Source organism: Macrotis lagotis, chromosome 7 (assembly GCF_037893015.1).
Source record: "Macrotis lagotis isolate mMagLag1 chromosome 7, bilby.v1.9.chrom.fasta, whole genome shotgun sequence".
NCBI classification, from domain to species: domain Eukaryota; kingdom Metazoa; phylum Chordata; class Mammalia; order Peramelemorphia; family Peramelidae; genus Macrotis; species Macrotis lagotis.
Window position 1 is genome coordinate 196348400 of NC_133664.1, and position 16092 is coordinate 196364491.

The 16092-nt window shown below is 34.9% G+C and overlaps 1 protein-coding gene across 8 annotated transcripts in view; it reads left to right on the top strand.

The window, feature by feature from the left end:
- The window catches only part of EPS8 (EGFR pathway substrate 8, signaling adaptor), a 242441-nt gene that overhangs the window by 167322 nt on the left and 59027 nt on the right, over nt 1–16092 (top strand). For all 8 annotated transcript variants that reach the window (XM_074194367.1, XM_074194360.1, XM_074194361.1 and 5 more), the window contains 2 exons: nt 332–414; nt 7031–7167. In XM_074194367.1, the coding sequence (XP_074050468.1) occupies nt 332–414; nt 7031–7167 (220 nt within the window). The remainder of the gene's footprint in view (nt 1–331; nt 415–7030; nt 7168–16092) is intronic.

Sequence of the window (16092 nt, forward strand, 5' to 3'; positions counted from 1 at the left end):
TCATTAAAGTGAGAGAGACAATTTTTAATTGCAATTTACCTCAAGAACAAAAAATTATAAAACAACAAAAATGTATATTTAGAAAACTCACCATGTGGAAGAAAGATCACAAACTTATTCAAATGTCTAAAGTGAGTAGTTGTGATATGGTAGACTTCTATGTTTGTGGAAGGCACCTGATTCAGGATTTGAACTCTGGACTTTTGACCTGGTCCAACACTCTATTCACTATATCAATTTTAACTAATTCTAAACTTTAAAACAACTAGTTAAGATCATTAACAGCAACAGTTAAAAATCTTCTATGTAACTTCTACTTTTATTATTTTAGGCAAATCTAATTGGTGAAGATATTGAAAGTGCAATTAGTGACAGTAAAGGAGGAAAGCAGAAGAGGCGTCCTGAGGCATTAAGGTAAAAATATGAAGTAATTTTAAATATTAGTAGAAATTAAAACATCTTAAAACTTCTCAGACTTATATAAATTAGAAGATTACCAAGAAAATGGGAAAAACCTTTGTAGCAAGGAAACTGAGATAAATTTACCTGAATACAATCCCTCAGTTGATAAATGATCAAAGGATCATTTCTGATTTCTTCAGAGGAATAAATCAGAGATACTAATGGTCATATTAAAATGATTTGAATAATAATTGGAAAAATAATTAGAAAAATTTTCATATTGGCTAAGAACAAAAACTGAAGGAGTGGTTATGAAAAAATAGTATATTAATGCATATTGTTGATGGAGCTGACAACCAGTCTAACCATCCTGGAAAGCATTTTGGAATTGTGCCCCCAAATTCTTATTAAACTGTAGATATATTACTACTAGGTGTATATGATCTCAAAAAGAGGAAAAGGACCAATGCACAAGAAATATTTATAGCAAATGGAAACTAGGGGGATGCCTATCAGTTGGAGAATGGCTAAAATTTTAAAGCATATGAATATGTTGGAATATTATTATGCTGTAAGAAATGATGACAGACGTGCTTTTAGAAAAATCTGAGAAGACTCATATGAAAAGATGTAAAACGAAATAATCAGAAGAAAACAAATTAGTTACATATGATTAATCTTAGTTACTGATCAATATAATGATCAACCACAATTTCAAAAGACATAATTTAATATGCAGTTAGAGAGCTAATGAAATCGCAGTACAGACTGAAGCATATTTTCTTCTGTTTCTTTATTTTTTTTCCCAATGAATCATGACTAATCTGGAAATTTATTTTGCATATCTATACACATTTGCAGTGGGTTTTATTTTTCTTGCCTTCTAATTGGTTGGAAACAGAGACAATTTGAAATTAAATTGAATTTTAAAAACTTTTAAATTTGAAAATTTATTTGCATATTAAGACACTTTATATTTTAGCAAATTGTAGACTCTTCTATTCCCTCAAATTTGTTATTATGATTTTTGCCTATAGCATCACAGGGTTTGAAAGGGTCGTTTAAATTGTTGAGTACAACTTCCCACTCTTTGAAGGAATTCCCTTTACATTGCCTTTAGCATTCATGGCAAATAGTCTTTCTACCTCTCTGAATATTATCAATGATGGGGAATTTTCTACCTCACAAGGTTGACCACTAAGTCTTCCATTAAGTCAGGTTCATCTTCCAAATGATAACTCTTCAAATAACTGAAGATAGTTAGCTACATAGTAAATGCTTAGCTAATGATCACTGAGACAAACTTGCTTCCTTTCCTCCATCAAGTCTCTTCTACTGATCAATTTTCTTAAACAGCCTACTTTTAGAACTTTCACCATCTATTTGGCTTTTTCTAGGTAGAACAGGCTTTTTTCTTTACAGAATTGAATATGATATATATTGTAGATCATAGAATCAAAGAAATTTAGAAATGGAAGTGACTTTAAAACACTTGACCCAGAAAGGGGAGGGTGTGATATAGGAGGGAAAACACACTGAAGGGGGTGGTATTCAGAAACAAAATACTGGGGAATATGGATAAAAGGGGGGGGAATACAAACAGAGGGAAGATAGCACGGAGGGCAATAAAGAATTAGTAATCATAACCTTGAATGTGAATGGGATGAACTCTCCCTTAAAATGTAAGCAAATAGCAGAGTGGATTAAAAACCTGAATCCTACAATATGCTGCTTACAAGAAACTCATTTGAAGCAGAGAGACACATATAGAGTAAAGGTAAAAGGCTGGAGCAAAATATATTTTGCTTCAGCTGAAGTAAAATAAGCAGGGGTAGCAATCCTTATCTCAGACAAAGCAGCAGCAAAAATAGATAGCGTTAAAAGAGATAAGGAAGGAAAATTTATCCTCCTAAAAGGTACCATAGACAATAAAGTCATTTCAATATTGAATATATATGCAACCAGTGGGATAGCACCCAAATTCTTAGAGGAGAAGCTGAAAGAACTACAGGAAGACATAGACAGCAAAACTCTACTAGTGGGAGACCTCAACCTCCTGCTATCCGATCTAGATAAATCGAGTCATAAAATAAACAAGAAAGAAGTTAAGGAGGTAAATTGATTGTTAGAAAAATTAGATATGGTCAACTTATGGAGGAAACTGAATGGGGATAGAAAGGAATATACCTTTTTCTCTGCAGTACATGGAATTTATACAAAAATTGACCATGTACTAGGACATAAAAACCTAATGATCAACTGAAGAAAGGCAGAAATAGTGAATACATCTTTCTCAGATCACAATGCAATAAAAGTCATATGCAATACTGGGCCAAGGAGATATAGACCCAGAACCAATTGGAAACTGAATAACCTCATTCTAAAAAATGAGTGGACCAAAAAACAAATTATAGAAAGAATTAACCATTTTATCCTAGATAATGATAATAATGAAACAACATGCCTAAACCTAGTCAAAGTGACTCTCAGGGGATATATTATAGCTCTAAATGCTTACATGAATAAATTGGAGAAAGATGAAATCAATGAACTAAACATACAACTAAAAAAATTGGAGAAAGAACAAATCAAAAATCCCCAATTAAATACCAAATTAGAAATTCTAAAAATTAAAGAAGAAATCAATAATATTGAAAGCAAAAAACTATTGAATTAATAACTAAAACCAAAACTTGGTATTATGAAAAAACCAATAAAATTGATAAACCTCTGGTCAATTTGATTAAAAAAAAAAGAAAGAAGAAAACCAAATTGCTAGTATCATAAATGAAAAAGGTGAATTCACCACCAATGAGGAGGAAATTAAAGTAATAATTTGAAATTCTTTTGCCCAATTCTATGCCAATAAATTTGATAGTCTAAGTGAAATGGATGAATATTTACAAAAATATAAGTTGCCCAGGTTAAAGGAAGAAGAGATTAAATACCTAAACAACCCTATCTCAGAAAAAGAAATTCAACAAGCCATTATTGAACTCCCTAAAAAAAAAATCTCCAGGGCCTGATGGATTCACAAGTAAATTCTACCAAACATTTAAGGAACAATTGGTTCCAATCCTATATAAACTCTTTGAAAAAATAGGGAAAGATGGAACTCTGCCTAACTCTTTCTATGAAACCAATATGGTACTATTACCTAAAACAAGAAGAGTTAAAACAGAGAAAGAAAATTATAGACCTATTTCCCTGATGAATATAGATGCAAAAATCCTAAATAAAATCTTAGCAAAATGATTACAACAAGTCATCACTAGGATAATACATTATGATCAAGTAGGATTTATTCCAGGAATGCAGGGTTTGGTTCAATATTAGGAAAACTGTTAGTATACTCAGTTATATCAACAACAAACCTATCAGAAATCATATGATCATATCAATAGATGCTGAAAAATCTTTTGACAAAATACAGCATCCATTCCTATTAAAAACACTAGAGAGTGTAGGAATAAATGGACTGTTCCTTAAAATAATTAGCAGTATCTATTTGAAACCATCAATAAGCATTATATTCAATGGGGAGAGGCTAGAGGCATTCCCAGTAAGATCAGGGGTGAAACAAGGGTGCCCATTATCACCACTACTATTCAATATTGTATTAGAAATGTTAGCATCAGCAATTAGAGAAGAAAAAAAATTGAAGGAATTAGAATTGGGAGGGAAGAGACAAAACTCTCACTCTTTGCAAATGACATAATGGTCTACCTAGAGAATCTCAAGAAATCATCCAAAAAATTACTGGAAACAATTAGCAATTTTAGCAAAGTTGCAGGTTCTAAATTAAACCATCATAAATCCTCAACTTTTCTATATATGTCTAGCAAGAAACAGCAGGAAGAGCTAGAAAGAGAAATCCCCTTCAAAGTAACCTCAGACAATATAAAATATTTTGGAGTCTATTTGCTAAGACAGACTCAGAATCTTTTTTGTAAACCATTATAAAATACTTCTCACACAAATTATATCAGATTTAAATAACTGGGCAAATATCAACTGCTCATGGATAGGTAGAGCTAATATATAATTCAAAATGACAATTCTACCAAAACTAAACTCTGTTTAGTGCCCTACAAATCAAAATTCCCCAAAATTACTTTAACGAGTTAGAAAAAATGTAAGTAAATTCATATGGAGAAATAAAAAGTCAAGAATTGCCAGGAGCTTAATGAAAAAAAGTGCAAAAGAAGGTGGCTTAGCCCTACCTGATCTAAAATTACATTATAAAGCATCAGTCATCAAAACAATTTGGTATTGGCTAAGAAATAGAGTGGACCAGTGGAATAGACTAGGTGTAAAAGCAGGAGATGATTATAGTAATCTGCTGTTTGATAAACCCAAAGAGTCCTGCCATTAGGATAAAAACTCCCTCTTTGATAAAAATTGATGGGATACTTAGAAGTTAGTATGGAAGAAACTTAGATTAGACCAACACCTCACACCCTTTACCAAGATAAGATCCAAATGGTTACAGGACATAGACATAAAAAACAATACCATAAGCAAATTAGTAGATCAAGGACTAGTCTACCTGTCAGATCTATGGAAAGGGAAACAGTTTATGACTAAGGAAGAGTTGGAGAACATCACCAAAAACCAATTAGACGATTTCGATTACATTAAATTAAAAAGCTTTTGCACAGATAAAACCAATGTAATCAAGATCAAAAGAAATGTAGTAAATTGGGAAACAATCTTTACAACTAATGATTCTGACGAAGGACTCATTTCTAAAATATACAGAGAACTGAGTCATATTTTTTAAAATAAAAAGCCATTCCCCAATTGACAAGTGGTCAAAGGATATGCAAAGGCAATTTACAGACGAGGAGATCAAAGTAATCCATAGCCATATGAAAAAATGCTCTAAATCATTAATTATTAGAGAAATGCAAATTAAAGCTTCTCTGAGGTACCACCTCACACCTCTCAATTGGCCAATATGACCAGGAAGGATAATGATCATTGTTGGAAGGGTTGTGGGAAATCTGGGACACTATTACACTGTTGGTGGAGCTGTGAACCCATCCAACCCTTCTGGAGAGCTATTTGGAACTATGCCTAAAGGGCGACAAAAATGTGCATACCCTTTGACACAGCAATACCACTACTGGGTCTGTACCCTGAAGAGATGATGAAAAAGGGTAAAAACATTACTTGTACAAAAATATTTATAGCAGCCCTGTTTGTGGTGGCAAAGAATTGGAAATCAAGTAAATGTCCTTCAATTGGGGAATCGCTTAGCAAACTGTGGTATATGTATGTCGTGGAACATTATAGTTCTATTAGAAACCAGGAGGGACAGGATTTTAGGGAAGCCTGGAGGGATTTGAATGAACTGATGCTGAGTGAGAAGAGCAGAACCAGAAAAACACTGTACACCCTAACAGCAACATGGGAGTGATGTTCAAGCTTGAAGGACTTGCTCATTCCATCAATGCAACAATCAGGAACAATTTTGGGCTGTCTGAAAAGGAGAGTGCCATCTGTATCTAGATAAGGAGCTGTGGAGTTTGAACAAAGTACAAGGACTATTCCCTTTAATTTAGGGAAAAAAACAGATATCTTATTGTCTGATCTTGTTATCTCTTAGACTTCTCTTCTTTAAGGGTATGATTTCTCTCTCATCACACCCAATTTGGATCAAGGTACAATGGAAACAAAGTAAAGACTGACAGAGTGCTTTCTGTAGGGGGGTGTGGGGAGGGAAGCAAGATTGGGGGGGAATTGTAAAACTCAAATAATATCTTTAAGAAAAATAAATTTAAAAAAACACTTGACCCAAACCTTGGTCCTATTTATAATTTTTCTTATGATATCCCTGACAGATAGTCCCTCTGATTTCTGTTTAAGATTTCTAGTATTAGGGAACTCTCTACCTCACATACATAAAGGCCTAAAGAAGAAGGCATGGCAACCTTGAATAAGATTGCATGGATATGCATGAATTTGAGTATTGAGGCAAGAGAAATGGGCATTTTTTTTACAAATCAGAAGTTGTGTATCTATATATTTATAAACATATATAATTCATAGTACACACATGCACATATACATCTTGATTAACAAGTAAAGAACTAACTTATTTTTGGCTTTAATTAAGATTTTTTAGTGGTGTATATCATTGTAGTAATTATGTTAACAATACATAATTTTTTTGTTATGGTCAGTCTGGTGAAGCCTATGGATAGCATCTCAGAATAGTATTTTTAAATGCATAAAATAACATATGGAAGGTTACAAAGGATACCAATATATTGAAGTTGTTATTAAAATAAGTTTTAAAAATTGATGAACCCAAGACTAAGAATGCTTGCCTTAAGTTGAAACAAAAGTAGATCTATTTTGACCTTGATAAATTTAATTTTCTTTTTTCTTTTTTTAACCTGATACTTTATATTTTTTTAATTCCAATTTTTGCCTGATGTACTTAAACCCTGCTTCCCTCTTCTCTCGTCAATCCCTCCTAGTAACAAAGAAAAACAGCTAAGCAAAATTGTAACTGCCTGACATAAATAATTTTTAAGTTAAGGAAATGATACTCTCTGTTCAGAGAATTGCTGTGTCCTCTAAATGGATGCTTAAGGGTTTATTTGTTCTCCTTTTTTAGGATGATTGCAAAATCTGACAGCAGTATTCCTCCTCCACCAAGAGCTCCTGCCCCTGTTCCCCCGGGGACTGTTACACAGGTGGATGTTAGAAGTCGTGTGGCTGCCTGGTCAGCATGGGCAGCTGATCAAGGAGACTGTGAGTATTTCTGTGAACTGCTTTTTCTGAATATTTACTTTAGATATGCAAATAGTTTGTACATAGCTAATAGACTCTCTTAATGTTCTAGTTAATAGACAGTCCTCAAATTTCAAATGCCGAGACTAGTTCCTGATCCTATGAAAATAAATACTTTAACAGATGAAATAAAATAGGGATCTGATGCCAGAAGATTGGAGGGGTTTTTTGGTTTAGTCATTTTTTTTCAGTCATGTCTGACTCTTTATGACCAAATTTTGTGATTTTCTTAGTAAAAATGCTGGAGTGGTTTGCCATTTTTTACCAGGTCATTTTACAGATGAGGGCACTGAAACAAACCTGATTATGTGACTTGCCCAGGGTCACAGAACTAGTAAATGTCTGAGGTTGGATTTGAACACAGAAAGAGAAGTCTTCCTGACTCTAGGCTCAATATTCTATCCACTCTACCTTATTCTCTATAAATTACTTTCCAGTATATTTTAGTACAAATATCATTTTTATATTCTCAATTACAAAAATGTCCCAAATGATTAATTTGCTGGTGCAGTGAAAAGAAAGATTTTGACTTCACTGGAAAAAAATACCATTAGAGGGCTATCCATAGGCAAACTTTAAATTGTAAAAATATCTCAAGATAAATTGCTTTATACTCCAATCCATTTATCATCAACATAGCTTCTGTGCTAGCTCCAGAATAAATAAAACAGTTCTAACAGCACTGAAAATTTTCTCTGATGACAAATTAAGACTTTGAACTAGATTACTTCTAGGTTCCTTCCAGGTCTAAATCTATGATACTGTGATATGATGAAAGATGTGGGGATGGTAGCAGAGTTGGGGGTGGGAGATAATCATTTGGTACCAATAGTTTGTGTTAAATCTCTTTACAAGTCTTATCATTTAATACCTTTCATTAGCTATTAAAAAATAAATAGTATTCAGTATTTACTGGAGCATTTGGAATCACTTAGATTCATTAGAGCTGGAAAGGACCTCCTCATTTTTCAGCTGAGGCTGTTAAGATCCAAAGGGAATGAGGGGGCTTGCCAAAAACTATCAAATAGTAGAGTTAGGACTAAACTGGGGTCTTCTGATTCCCCATTTATTCCTTTTTCTACTGTGCCACTTCACTTAATTATGTTTTTCAATTATTATTCAGTGGAATACATAACACTAAAATAAGACAATATCTGTTTGTCAAATTGAGTAATGGTGCTATACTATACAAGCAGTGTCTTTATGTGTTATTATAGAACCAAAGTTTAATTCAATTGTTTCAATTTTAGAGTTTTTTTTCCTGACACCTAAATATTTAAAGAGGTTGCTTATTTAAGTTCTATAACTAAACAGTTGAAAATAGTAGCTCTTTAGTGTAACTACTTTTAAAAATAAGACATGAAAATTACTCTTCTTAATTTTTTGACAGTTTCTATTTTCAGCAGTTGTGAACATTTCTGGCAAACATGTTTGATGTTCCTTTAAACTTGGCAATTTTAAAAAATTCTGTTTAAACAGTTGCATGGAATATTTTCTTCTCTCTCTCTCTGTGTTTGTGTGTTTGTGTATGTGTGTATGTGTGTGTGTGTGTGCACTCATGTATGTCTTTTCTGGATGGGTTTTGGTTTTGTGGTCTTGTTTTCTTAAAAGAGGAATAGCACTTTTACAGTTTTAGAAATTTAAAATAAGCTTTAAAATGCAGGAAAATTTTGTTTAAGTGTGTATAGTGAAGGACAGATAAATTAGTAACCAAGGAATGCTCAATCACTATAATTTTTAAGCCATTTCAGAAAGTATATATTCTCTCTCAATGATGTCATTAGTTTCTGGGGATTCACTTATCAATTATGTGTAAATGACTCCCAAATCTAGATATTCCATTGCTGGCTCACTTCCAAGCTCCATTTTTATATCACTTGCTGTCTATTAGTTGTTTCCAAGTCAGTGCCCCATTGACTTCTCAAAAATGAACTTTTCAAGAAGAAAACTCATTATCTTATCTCTTAACTGCACTTCTCCAGATTTCTCTCTTTTGAAGAAAGCCATAATCCTTTGCATTACATAGACTAAAAATTTTGGTGTCATATTCATTTAATCAGTTTTCAAATTACATTGATTCTATCTTTACAATAGGTCTTGAATATGCTTTCTTCTCTCCATTCATTCTCACTGATCTCACTCATTTCCTCATTACTTTTCACCTGAATCTCTGTAATCAGTTTCTATTTGGAATTTCTATTCCCAGTCTCTTCCTTCTCTAATCCATTGTCCACATTGATGCCAAGAAGCACAATTTTGACCTTATTTTCAAGAAATTTAGGGGTTACCTATTCTAGATGAAATAGATACTTTTTATTGGTTTTTAAAACCCTTTACAGTTTGACTTCATAATATTTTTTGGATTTATTTCGCATAAACAAATCCCCTTCCCATATCCGTATTTCAGCCAAAATGGCTGAAAATGATATGAAATTTCCACAAACTGTCATAACTCTCCTTCAGATCTTTGCATAAGATATTTATACATTGCCTAGAATGCACTCCCTTTTTCAGTTCTTTCAGAATTCAGAAATTTTTTCAACTTCAGATCATGTGCAACTTTCTAGAGAAGTCTTTCATGACCCTTCCCTTTTGTATTAGTGATTGGCAGTTCCCATCCAGTCAATAAATATAAGCACCTTACATATATTTCTCCTTACAACAACCCTGTGAAGTAGGTAAATTTTTATTCCCATTTTGCATATGAAGAAACTGAGGCAGAGATTAAGTGACTCACCAAAGTCACATAACTAATAAATATCTGAACCAGGTCTTACTGACTCCAAGTCTAGGACTTTGCCAACCTTAACACACAGCTATCTAGCTGCAGATGACAAAGACTGAGTGCTAATCTTTAAGTTGAAACATATCTAGTGACTGAGATATATGTCTAACTGCGATTCTGTAGATTCTTTTCCTTATCTGTCTTCATTTTAATTCTTTTTTCTTATTGATATTATATTTTATTTTTCCAAATACATGTTGAAAGTTTTTCAAAATTCATTCACCTGCATATTTATATTACACAATTTTTTTCCACTCTCCCTTCCTACTCCCTATGCCCTTAACTGTGAACATTCTAGTGAACATTGTACATGTACATTTTTCATTTTCTATATAATAAACTAGGACTAAAGGAAAAGAAGGAAAATTCTGGGATAGGAAGGAAAAACATAAGACAAATTTTTAAAAATGAACCTAGTATTTATTCAGATCCTATAGTTTTTTTTTGCTTTGTTTTTTTCTTCATCTGGATGTAGATGGTGTTTTCCAAGAGTTGTCCTAGCTCTCTGAACTGCTGAGAGGAGCTGCATCCATCAAAGTTGATGAACTCACAATGTAACAATGCACTCTTGGTTCTGTTCCCTTCTCTCAGCATCACTTCCTGTAATTCTTTCCACGTTTTTCTAGATTCAACCATCCATGACTTCTTATAGAACAATATTATTCCAGATATTCATATATCATATTTTGTTCATCCATTCCCTAGTTGATGGTCATCCCCTCAATTTCCAATTCTTTACCACAAAAAGAACTGCTGTGAGTATTTTTGAATATGTGGGACTTCCCATTCTTTTTTATTTCTTCTTCTGGATATTGGCCTTGTATTGGTATTGCTGGGGTTAGAAGGGTATGATCAGTTTTATTGCTCTTTGGGAATAGTTCCATATTACTCTCCAGAATGCCTGCATCTGTTCACAATTCCACCAACAATGCATTAATAAACGAGTTTTCCCACAATCTCTCCAACACTGATCATTTTTCCTTTGTATCATCTTAGTCAGTCTGATAGGTGTGAGGTGAAACTTCATAGCTCTTTTAATTTGCGTTTCTCTAATCAGTAATGATTTGGAACTTTTTTTCATATGATTACATATAGTTTTTTTCCTTTTTTCATTTTTTTCTTTTTTTTTAGTCAGCATAGGCTCATTTTTTATTTATTTTGGTTTTTTACAAGAAAATGAGTTTAAGTGACTTGCCCAAGGTCACACAGCTAAGTAATTATTAAGTGTCTGTGGTCAAATTTGAACTCAGGTCCTTCTGACTCCAGGTGCTATATCCACTGTGTCACCTAGCTTATGATATGGAGTAGTTGAATTGTCACATAGCTTACTTCATTTGAACAAGAAATGTGTAAATCTGAAGCTAAGTAGTTATATAGAAATTGAAAATATCAACAGTATTTGGTATATTTAGCTAAGTGAACTTGCAAATTAGAAAAAATTGAATTACTTCAAGAATAGTTGTAATTACACAAAATTTCTGTAATTGAACTATATTACTCTTTATTTTTTATAATTTAATATTTATTCCATTTTGTACAAAGAATGTTTTTATACATTAATAAAATATTCTTGTTTAAGAGTAAACATAATACCCCCTCTCCAAAAAAAATATAGACTTGCTTGAGTGATAAACTAAAGGGGAGAGAAAAAAATTAAAATTAAATAAAAAATAATAGTAATAATTGTAGGTATGGCCAGGTGGTGCAGTGGATGGAGCACCAGCCCTGGAGCCAGGAGCACCCAAGCCCATATCCGTCCCTGTACACCCAACAATCACCCAGCTGTGTGACATTAAAGCCACCCCCAATCCCACTGCCCTGAAAAAACCAAAAAAAAATAAAATAAAAAAAGAACCAAAATAAAATAAAATAGTAATAATAGTAGGGGTGGTTAGGTGGTGGACAGAGCACTGGCCCTTGAGCCCGGAGCACTCCGGTCCAAATCCGGCCTCAGACACCCAATGGTTACCCTGCTATGTGGCCCCAGGCAGGCTACCCAGCCCCGTTTGCCCTGCACCCCCCAAAATAATAATAATAAAAAATGTGCTTCAGTCTGTGTTCCAACACCACCAACTCTGTCACAAGTGGATCACATTCTTTATGATAAGTCCATCACGAAAGGTACTTCCATATTGTTCCACCGTTGCCATTGCTGATCACAACTCCCTCCATTCATACTTCTCCACTACCATGTTACTATATTCTCTCTCTCCTTTCACTCTGACTCTGCTGGAGGGTAGTTGAGTGGCACAGCAGACAGATCCCTAGCCCTGGGGCCAAGAGGCCCCGCGTCCCATACCACCCCTTAGGCCCAGCATCCACCTGGCCCTATGATCCAGGACAGGCCATCTAATCACAGCCCCTTGCAAGAAATAAAAAAAGAAAATGTGTTATATCTGAACACTCCCCCCCCATTGTCCATCCTCACCTCCATCATTCACATCCCCACCCCTTCTCCTTGTCCCCTTTCTCTCCTTCATACTCCACATGTCTACACCCCATTGAGTATATATGCTGTTTCCTCTTCTAGCCACCTCTGATGAGAGCAAAGTTTCCCTCATTCCCCCTTGCCTCGCCCCCTTCCATATCATTGCAATAGCTCATTGTAATAAAGAAAAATCTTATTAAATGAAATATCTTAGCCTATTCCTCCTCTCCTTTATCTTTCTTCCATTAAATTTCCCTTTTATCTATTGATTCCATTTTTGCACCACAATATATCTTCAAATTCAGCTTTCTCCTGTGCTTCATCTACCTATCTCCTTCTACCTGCTTTGTTAATTGAGAAGGTTCATATGAGTATTATCAGTGTCATTTTTCTATGCAGGAATACATGCAGTTCATCATCATTAAGTCCTTCATATTTTCCCCCTCTCCTCCAATCTCTATGCTTCACCTGAGTCCTGTATTTGAAAATCAAACCTTCCGTTCAGCTCTGGCCATTCCAACAGGAACATTTGAAATTCCCCTGGTTCATTGAAAGTCCATCTTTTTCCCCTGGAAGAGATCATTCAGTTTTCTTGGTTTCATTCCAAGCTCTTTTGCCTTCCAGTATATTATATTCCAAGCCCTATGAGCTTCTAATGTAGTTGCTGCTAAGTCCTGTGAGACCCTGATTGCAGCTCCAAAGTATTTGAATTGTGTCCATCTGCTTGTAATATTTTCTCTTTGACTTGGGAGTTCTGGAACTTGGCTATAATATTCCTGGGGGGTGGTTTTTTGGGATCTCTTTCTCGGAGGGATTGATGAATTCTCTCCATTTCTATTATGCCCTCTGCTTCTAGAATATCAGGGCAATTTTCCTGTAGTAATTCTTTGAAAATGATGTCAAGGCTCTTTTCCCAATCATGACTTTCAGGTATTCCAATAATTTGTAGATTATATTTCCTAAATCTGTTTTCCATATCAGTTGTTTTTTCAATGAGATGTTTCACATTTTCTTCTAATTTTTCATTCTTTTGATTTTGAAGTATTGATTCCTGATTTCTGGTAAATTCATCAATCTCCCTGAGTTCTATTCTTTGTCTGAAGGATTTGTGTTCCTCAGAGAGCTTTCTTATCTCTTTTTCCATCTGGCCAATTCTGCTTTTTAAAGCATTCTTCTCTTCAATAACTTTTTGAACTGTTTTCTCCATTTCACCTAAGCTGGTTTTTAGCATGCTATTTTCTTCAGCATTTTTTTGGATTTCCTTGACTAAACTGCTGACTTCATTTTCATGTTTTTCCTGCATTTCTCTCATTTCTTTTCCCAGTTTTTCTTCTATCTCCCTCATTTGATTTTCAAAGTCTTTTTTGAGCTCTGTCATAGCCTTAGCCCAATTTCTGTTTTTCTTGGAGTCTTTAGATGCAGGAGCTTGTACTTCCTCATCTTCAGGCTGAGTGCTTTGATCCTTCTTGGGCTCACAGGCAAAATATTTCTCAGTGGTGTTCCTCTGCTTGCTCATTTTCCCAGCCTAAGCCTGTTTTGGGGATTCTTCCTGAGTTTTTGGGACACTCCCTTAAGGATCTCAGTGTGTGAGGCTCTGTTCTCCCTCCTGGTCTGTGAATGACCATAAGTACCCCCCCCCCTGCCATGGGGCTGAGGTGAGGAAGCCCTGCTGTTCTATGGGGGGGCCTAGACTGTGATCAGGATCTGAATGTGGTATAACCCCAGAGTCCTGTTCCAGGGTCAGAGGACAGAGCTCGGCAGTCTCTCTCTTCACTCCCCTCCCTAGGTTCAATGGGCTTATGACCTGGGGGCTCCTGCTTACCAGCTCTGCCTGTTTCTGTTTCCTGGATCTAGGCTGCTGCAAGACCACCTTGCTTGCTGTGTGCCCTGAGGGCTGGGTTTCATGTGCTCTCTCTGGCAGAGGTCCCCTGCTGTTCCCCCAGGTTGTGCCCCATGCTCCCCTGAGTGTAGATCAGGAAACTCCTCCACTGCTGTGAGGGGCAGCTCCCAGCGCCCTGGGGCTGCCTCAGGGAGGCTGAAGTTTTTTCGCTCTGGTGGGCCACCCCTCTGGCAGGCCACCCCTTCGGCAGGCCACCCCTTCAACCCCAGGGAGCACAGCCTTTCTAGTCTTTTCCAGGTTACCTTGGGTAGGAGAACTGCCTCACTGGGTCCCTCTGTAGGTTCTGTCTCTCGAAAATTTAGTTAGAGTCCTTAGTTTGTAAGTTTTATGAGAGAGCGCCTAAGAAATGTTCCTCTCGTCACCATCTTGGCTCTGCCCCTGATGATTACATATAGTTTTAATTTCTTTGTTTGTAAACTGCCTGTTCACATCCTTTAACCATTTATCAATTGGGAAATGACTCGTAAGCGAGTCATTTAATAAATAAATTTAATTCAATTTTCTATAAAGATTAGAAATGAGACCTTTATCAGAACTCCTAAGTGAAAATTGTTTCCCAGCCTTGTGTTTTCCTTCTAATCTTGGCAGCATTAGTTTTATTAGCTCAGCAACTTAATATAGCTTAAAAATCATTCATTTTTCGATTTATAATGTTCACTTTCTTGTCTTGTCACAAATTTCTCCCCTTTTCATAGATCTGACAGAATATTTCTTGATTTTTTAATTGATCTAAGGTGTCTCCTTTTATGTGTAAATCCTGTACCCATTATGACCTTATTTTAGTATAGAATGTGAGATTTGGGCCTATGTCTTGTTTTTGCTCTACTATTTTCCAGTTTTCCCAAAATTTTTTATTGAATAGTGAGTCACATAGATTGCTATAGTCATTTACTATTGTTTTACCTATCCTAATCCACTAGTCCATTACTCTGTTTCTTAACCAGTTCTAGGCAATTTTGATGACTACCAATTTATAGTATAGTTTTAGATCTGGTAAAGCTAATCACCTTCCTCTTCATTTTTTCATCAGTTCCCTTGATATTTTTGACCTTTTGTTGCTACAGGTAAATTTTGTTACTAGTTTATCTAGCTCAGTAAAATAGTTGTTTGGTAGTTTGATTTGTATGGCTCAATTAATGTAATCTGAATTGAATTTGTCATTTTTATTATTATTAGCTTGACCTAATGATAAACAGTTGACATTTTTCCAATTGTTTAACTCTGGCTTTATTTGTGTGAAAAGTGTTTTGTAATTGTATTCATACAGTTACTGGATTTGTCTTGGGAGGTAGATTTCCAAGTATTTTATGTTGTCTGCAGTAAATTTAACTAGAATTTCTCTTTCTGTCTCTTGCCCTTAGTCAATGTTGTTCATACATAGAAATGCTGATGGTTTAGGTGGGTTTCTTTTATATCCTGCATCCTGCTACTTTGCTGAATTTGTTAATTATCTCAAGTAGTTTTTTAGGTGATTTTCTAGGGTTCTCTAAGTGTATGATCATATCATCTGCAAAGAGTGAAAGTTTTGATTCCTCATTGCCAGTTCTTATTTCTTCAATTTCTTTTTCTTCTCATTGCTAAACCTAACATTTCTAATACTATATTGAATAGTATTGATGATAATGGGCATCCCCATTGGACTATAAAACTCTAGGTATCTAATAAAGTAGTCACTTTGAATTTAATTAAATATAGAGCCTCTAAGTACTCTAAAAGTACTGGGATATCCTGAAGGTCTCTTTAAGAACTTTAGAACCTATTTATGCTCAAGCT